The sequence below is a fragment of the Nematolebias whitei genome, chromosome 17 (genome assembly GCF_014905685.2).
Source record: "Nematolebias whitei isolate Nwh7 chromosome 17, NemWhi1, whole genome shotgun sequence".
Lineage (NCBI taxonomy): Eukaryota > Metazoa > Chordata > Actinopteri > Cyprinodontiformes > Rivulidae > Nematolebias > Nematolebias whitei.
In genome coordinates this window covers 42,780,902-42,788,907 of record NC_056514.1, presented here as the reverse complement: position 1 = coordinate 42,788,907, position 8,006 = coordinate 42,780,902, and the positions used below count along the sequence as shown (strand labels likewise).

Here is an 8,006-nt window from a genome sequence, read left to right as displayed (position 1 = left end):
TATATATATATATATATATATATATATATATATATATATATATATATAATATAGTGAAAGCAGGGTGTGGACGTAAGCATGCACCTGACACACATCAGCAGGTATCATCATTTTAAGTTTGTTAAAATTAGGCCACAGGAAAAGTGCAGCTCTGTGTAAGTCGTGGATAATGATTTTGCACTCCAGTACTTCTGCATGTCTCATAAGAGGAGCAAAGCAGGTGGGCGGGGCCATACGTAATTGCCGCGCAGTGCTCCCCCAGCACTACTCTTTTTTTCTAATTAACTTCTGCACTCTATTTTATTCATTTCCATTCCTCATCAGTTAACTTACTGCCTTCTCCTCTAAGTAGATTATCACAATGTCATATCTTGCATTTTTATTTAGTTTTATTTGTGCTGTATGATTTGTAAAACCGCATCAAAGCCTAAGACCAGCCTGGCCTGCATATTAATCACATTATTATGGCCCAGACTGGCCCTAATCCAGGTTGGTCCAGGCCGGGTTCTGGGTTCGGGTTAGAAATGACAGCTCTATACTGTTCTATATAATTATCATGACTCCTTAGCTTCATGAGTGCTACAGAAGTTGGGATAATTATTTATGTCCCAGCAGCTGTTATTGTACTGGAGTGTGATGACTCTGTTGGAAATATTTTTGTTAGTGGGGTATGTGATGTTGATGATGTTTGGTTCTGGTGGTACCAGGAGAACATTTCATAGTGTTGTGAGTTTTTGTGTTCTTCACCCTGCAGGCTCTGAATGTTCTCTTCTGTCTCACAGACTCCTGACGTCTGTATCTCAGCAACATGTCGCGCTCCTGAGAACAAAAACAAACAGCAACACTCATAAAGTTTATTCACATTCTAATTTTAAACCTCATCAGTCATTTTGTAGTTCAGTACTAAGACAAAAAAAAAAGTGTAATCTTACGACTCCACATGTTAAAGAAATCCTGAGTTGTAGTTGTAGTGGATGGTGGAAGCACTTTGTAAAACTTACAGTAACATTATTTATATAACCTGCCATTGTCAGAGCCTGAAAACACACAGTTTGAGTGGAATAAGGTTCAGTACAGATCCAGATTGGGTGGTTCTTACATCTGAAGTATTATTATAATTGATATAGAGTGTTTAAATACAGGTCTTTCTAAAAAAAATTGCATATTGTGATAAAGGTCATTATTTTCCATAATGTAATGATAAAAATGAAACTTTCATATATTTCAGATTCATTGCACACCAACTGAAATATTTCAGGTCTTTAATTGTTTTAATACTGATGATTATGGCATACAGCTCATGAAAACCCAAAATGCCTGTCCAAAAACATTAGCATATTTCATCCCACCAATGAAAGACAAGTGTTTTTAATACAAAAAACACCAACCTTCAAATAATCATGTTCAGTTATGCACTCAATACTTGGTCGGGAATCCTTTTGCATGAATGACTGCTTCAATGTGGCGTGGCATGGAGGCAATCAGCCTGTGGCACTGCTGAGGTGTTATGGAGGCCCAGGATGCTTCGATAGCGGCCTTAAGCTCATCCAGAGTGTTGGGTCTTGCGTCTCTCAACTTTCTCTTCACAATATCCCACAGGTTCTCTATGGGGTTCAGGTCAGGAGAGTTGGCAGGCCAATTGAGCACAGTAATACCATGGTCAGTAAACCATTTACCAGTGGTTTTGGCACTGTGAGCAGGTGCCAGGTCGTGCTGAAAAATGAAATCTTCATCTCCATAAAGCTTTTCAGCAGATGGAAGCATGAAGTGCTCCAAAATCTCCTGATAGCTGCTGCATTGACCCTGCCCTTGATAAAACACAGTGGACCAACACCAGCAGCTGACATGGCACCCCAGACCATCACTGACTGTGGGTGCTTCACACTGGATTTCTGGCATTTTGGCATTTCCTTCTCCCCAGTCTTCCTCCAGACTCTGGCACCTTGATTTCCGAATGACATGCAAAATTTGCTTTCATCCGAAAAAAAGTACTTTTGACCACTGAGCAACAGTCCAGTGCTGCTTCTCTGTAGCCCAGGTCAGGCGCTTCTGCCGCTGTTTCTGGTTCAAAAGTGGCTTGACCCGGGGAATGTGGCACCTGTAGCCCATTTCCTGCACACGCCTGTGCACAGTGGCTCTGGATGTTTCTACTCCAGAATCAGTCCACTGCTTCCACAGGCCCCCCAACTTCTGGAATCGGCCCTTCTCCACAATCCTCCTCAGGGTCCGGTCACCTCTTCTCGTTGTGCAGCATTTTCTGCCACACTTTTCCCTTCCCACAGACTTCCCACTGAGGTGCCTTGATACAGCACTCTGGGAACAGACTATTCGTTCAGCACTTTCTGTGCCTTACCCTCTTGCTTGTGGGTGTCAATGATGGCCTTCTGGACAGCAGTCAGGTCGGCAGTCTTACCCATGATTGCGGTTTCGAGTAATGAACAAGGCTGGGAGTTTTTAAAAGCCTAAGGAATCTTTTGCAAGTGTTAAGATTTACGTCGTTGATTCAGATGGTTAGGTTAATAGCTTGTTTAGAGAACATTTTCATGATATGCTAATTTTTTGGGACAGGCATTTTGGGTTTTCATGAGCTGTATGCCATAATCATCAGTATTAAAACAATTAAAGACCTGAAATATTTCAGTTGGTGTCTAATGAATCTGAAATATATGAATTTCATTTTTATTATTACATTATGGAAAATAATGACCTTTATCACAATATGCTAATTTTTTTAGAAGGACCTGTATGTTGAACATTGTATTGCAAAATATTTGATGGTGGTTCTTGTTATTTTTCGTTATTGCAGCTGTAGTTCTAGTACTACAGGTTTGTTGCAACTGTAGTACATGGTACTATAGGGATGTTGCAGCTATAAAACTCAAACTGTTTATTACTACCAATGTTCTGGTACTATACAATTGTTATAGCTGTTGTACTGCACAAGAGGGTTGTAAGAGTTCTAGTATAGGATATGTAGGGTTGTTACACCTGCAGTATTTTATATTCTGTATGTATTTATAGTCTTTGTGTAATTTATTCCTGTTGACCTTTGCACTGTGCTTGTTTGTTTTAACACAATCTTTCTGATATGTTTCTTACTGTAAAGTGTCCTTGGGTGTCCTGAAAGGCGCTTTTTAAATAAAATGATTATTATTATTATTATTATAGTACTAATACTACAAGTTGTTTCATTCATAGTACTTCCACTATAAGGTTTGTTAAAAAAACATCATACACTATAGAGGCTGTGAGGTGACAACATGAGACCTGAGGCATCACTAGCAGAGGAGCTAAACTGCTTCTTTGCACGCTTTGATGCACCACAGCAGCACTCATCTGATCCTGCCCTGCCTCCACACCTACCCGGTTACTGCACCACTCCATTCACTGTACGGGAGCACAATGTTAGATGTTCGCTCCAATCAGTGAACCCCAGGAAAGCTACTGGCCCAGATGGAGTACTTGGTAGGGTGCTCAAAGCATGTGCCCTCCAGCTTGCCCCCACCTTCACCAGAATTTTCAATCTCTCCCTGGCCCAGCCAGTCATCCCTCCCTGCTTAAAATCTGCAACCATCATCCCACTGCTGAAAACGCCTACCATCACCAGCCTGAATGATTACCGACCAGTGGCTCTCACTCCAGTAATCATGAAGTGCTTCGAGAGACTGGTTTTCCAGCCTATCAAGGACTATCTCCCTCTGAACTTTGACCCCTACCAGTTTGCATATTGCACCAACAGGTCCACGGAGGATGCTATTACAGTAGCTCTCCACACCGCGCTGAGCCACCTGGAACAACAGCACAGCTACGTTCGAATGCTCTTTGTGGATTTCAGCTCGGCCTTTAATACAATCATTCCGGACATTCTTATAAATATATTGGACAATCTCCCCCCCCCCCCCCACACACACACACACACACTTGTGCCTGGATAAAAGACTTCCTAACCAATCGGCCCCAATCTGTAAGACTTGGTCCCCACCTCTCCTCCACTCGTACGCTGAGCACTCACTCCCCACAGGACTGTGTGCTGAGCCCCCTTCTGTACTGTCTCTACACCCATGACTGCAGCTCGGCCCACAACAACAACCTCATCGTCAAGTTCGCTGATGACACCACAGTGGTCAGACTAATCTCTAAGGGAGATGAGACATTTTACAGACAGGAGGTCCTGGAGCTAGCAACCTGGTGCTCAGAGAAAAATCTGACTCTGAATATCAAAAAAACACAAGGAGGTAATTGTTGATTTCAGGAAGCACAGCACCAACCTAGCCCCCCTTTACGTCAACGGCGAGTGCGTGGAGAGGGTTCACACTTTCCGATTTCTTGGTGTCCATATCTCTGCTGACTTTAACTGGAAATAGAACACCACAGCGGTCATCAAGAAGGCTCAGCAGAGACTACACTTCTTAAGAGTACTTAAGAAGCACAACCTGAACACCAAATTGCTGTTGACTTTCTACCGCTCGTCCATCGAGAGCCTGCTGACATACTGTATCTCAGTATGGTACGGCAGCTGCACCCTGGCTGACAGGGAGAGGCTTCAGAGAGTAGTCAAGACAGCACAAAAGATAATTGGCTGCCATCTCCCCTCCCTGATGGACATTTATACATCACGCTGCCTCAACAGAGCAGAAAGCATAATCAAGGACTGTTCACACCCGAGTTTTGAACTGTTTGGCTTGTTACCTTCAGGGAAGCGCTACAGGTGCATCAGAACACGAACAAACAGATTCAAGAACAGTTTTTTCCCGAAAGCCATCACCACACTGAACTCACACATGCACTGATTTAATAATCTACAGTAACCTCCCAAACACCTGGACTTCTATTGTGCAATACTACTGACATTTCATACTGTCAATCACCTTAACTACCTCACTAATATCCATAATGTGCAATATAATTGTGAAATACTTGTATTTTTACTTTCATAGTGCTATTATATCTATATTACGTTAAATTTTTTACATTTTTTATGTGTTTTACTTAAGTATGTTTTTGCACTGAAAAAAGGAATGGCTCTTAATTTCATTGTACTTGCGTATAATGACAATAAAGGCATTCTTATTCTGTAAAGCTATAGTAGCTGTAACAGCCCCATGTCTGTTTGTTCATGTTTCTCTCAGATGGGCTGTACTGAAATTCAATTTTGTTGTGCTTCGGTGCAATGGCAATAAAGCTGATTCTGAGTAGTACCTTGGATAGGTTATCAATAATGTGCTGTTGCTCCATCACTTGTAACCGTAGGAACTCAATTTCTCTCTCATTCTGTCCATAACCATGGTAACTGGTGGAATGGCTGTGATCCAAGTCATTCAATGAACTCGGTCTCCTCTGTGTACCAAAACAGAAGCTGATGTTATTAAGTTTGCCAGGAACAATGGGTGTTTCAGTTAAATCATGATATGTATTGGTAGGAATTGCTCTTGATAAGATCAAAATCCTCCCTATCAACAAGTATTTTTAATGTGTTAAATGTGAATGGTGGTGAAAAGCAATTATTGAACTGTGCTGGTTGAATGCAGATTGAAATGTGTTTGTCTTGTTGAGTTCATGTACTGGTTTGACCATGTGTTGTTGATTACCATAGTTGCCATCTCTAGGTTCTTCTGGGTGACAAAGTGAAGTTTATTATCAAGGCGACGTAGGGCAAGAGACAGTTCTTCATTTTTTCTGCTCAAGCGTTTGTTTTTATCCAAAAGTGGAAGAAACTGGCTCTCTGCTTCTCTCAGACGCTTCAGCTGAAGTAAAAAAAAAAAAAAAAAAATAGAACAACATAAAAATCCTACAATATAATAAAAAAAAATACAGCATTATTAAAAATATAGAACCAGTAAAGCAATAAGTCATGCTGAACAAAATGTTTATGAATTTGTCTTTCTCAACAAAATCTTGTGCCATCTAGGGCTCTGGGATATTTTTAGTCCAAAGTTTGGATAGTCATATCCTAGCCTTGATGAAGATTTTTGTCTCTTTTTCCCCAGTTCGTGCTCCATGAAATGATGTGATATCGGTAACTATTTTACAGACCATCACTTCAAAATACACCAGTCTATTTTTTTTAATGTTCAGGTTGTGTTAGAGCTAGAGTTAGTGTACATAGCTATTATTACCAGTTCATTTCGTTCTTCAGACAGCAGAGCATTGCGGTCTTCCAGTTTCCTAATGACTGCGCTGAGCTCAGCAATCTTTAGCTGAAACCTTCGAGTATCTCGGTCCTCTTGAGACTGTACACAACACATGACCAAGTGATTGATTAAATATTCAGGAAGTCCAGAATGACATGAAAAAAGAGAGGGAAACAGTCCAATGCCATTTGGAAATTAGATATCATACAGCTGAACTGTTTGAGACAATAAACAGAAAAAAAATTTAATCATGAGCCATCTGGAAAACCAACTAAAACTTTGTGAACATCATATTTAAAAAGCACCAATCAATGTAGCTTCTTGCTTGTCTTATTCATTGTTAAATGTTTTAATAACTAGCAGGTGTTTTTACAGCCTGCTTGAAATGGCTTGTATTTGCAAAAACCTTGAAAACATGTTCAATTATTTTTGAAGTTTGATTGTATCTTCAAAAACTATTGCTAATTCCAATAGTTGTAAATAAGAATGCTGTCATTAAGTCATTTGTTTGCAGAGATGATGAGTCGAACAGCAATCTGAAATAATGGAGTCTTAATTTTGGCAACACAAAGGCTCAGTGGTTAGCAAAGTTGTCTCACAGCAAGAAAGTCCTGGGTTCAATTCTTGGTTTGACCTGGGATCTTTCCGTGTGAAGTTTGCATGTTCTTCTCGTGCTTGCGTGGGTTTTCTCTGATTATGCTGGTTTCCTCCCACGGACCAAAAACATGCTTGTTAGGCTGTGTTCAGGCCCAGGCCTCCCTTGCAAAAGAGAACTGTGATCTCAATGGAATACGCCTGGTTAAATAAAAGTTAAATAATAAATAAAAAAATAAAATTTGTAGACCCCTGGGTTCAATTCCTGGAATAATACTTGTGTATATATATGTGTGTATGTATGTATGTATATGTATGTACGTATATGTATGTATATGTATGTACGTATATGTATGTATATGTATGTATGTGTATGTGCATATATATGTATATGTGTAAATGTATATGTGTATATGTTTATGTATACATGTATGTATATGTATGTATGTATATATGTATGTATATGTATATATGTATGTATATGTATATATGTATGTATATGTATATGTATATATGTATATATATGTGTATGTGTGTGTGTGTGTGTGTATAGATGTATAGATGTGTATATATATAAATGAATAGATGTATGAATATATATATGTATTTATAGATGTATGCATACATGTATGTATTTATAGATGTATGCATATATGTATGTATTTATAGATGTATGCATATATGTATGTATTTATAGATGTATGCATATATGTATGTATTTATAGATGTATGCATGTATGTATATGTATATATGTATGTATGTATGTATATATGTATGTATGTATGTATGTATGTATGTATGTATCACGTGGCGTCTCTGGGCAGCACGTCTAATCCCCAAAATGTCCCCCGGGCGCTTTCAATAGCTGCCCACTGCACCACCTGGTGGTGGATGGGTTAAATGCAGAGACTAATTTCGCCATTGTATGGAAACATACAGTGCTGACATTGTGATGACATTATTATTATTATTATATGTAAATATGTATGTATGCATATGTATGTATGTATATGTATGTATGTGTGTATGTGTATGTATATGTGTATGTATATATGTATATATAAATGTATATATGTATATATAGATGTATATATGTATATATAAATGTATGTATGTATATATATATAAATGTATGTATGTATATATTTCAATGTATATATGTGTATATATAAATGTATATATGTGTATATATATGTATTTATAGATGTGTATATATATGTATTTATAGATGTATGTGTATATGTATTTATAGATGTATGTGTATATGTATTTATAGATGT

The 8,006-nt window shown here is 38.6% G+C and overlaps 1 protein-coding gene across 1 annotated transcript in view; it reads left to right on the top strand.

Annotated features, from left to right (window-relative positions):
* Positions 1-3,260: 3,260 nt before the first annotated feature.
* The window catches only part of LOC119423588 (janus kinase and microtubule-interacting protein 3-like), a 185,403-nt gene continuing 180,657 nt past the window's right edge, over positions 3,261-8,006 (top strand). Inside the window, exon 1 of the mRNA XM_037690987.1 lies at positions 3,261-3,809. Within this exon, the coding sequence (XP_037546915.1) occupies positions 3,261-3,809 (549 nt within the window). The remainder of the gene's footprint in view (positions 3,810-8,006) is intronic.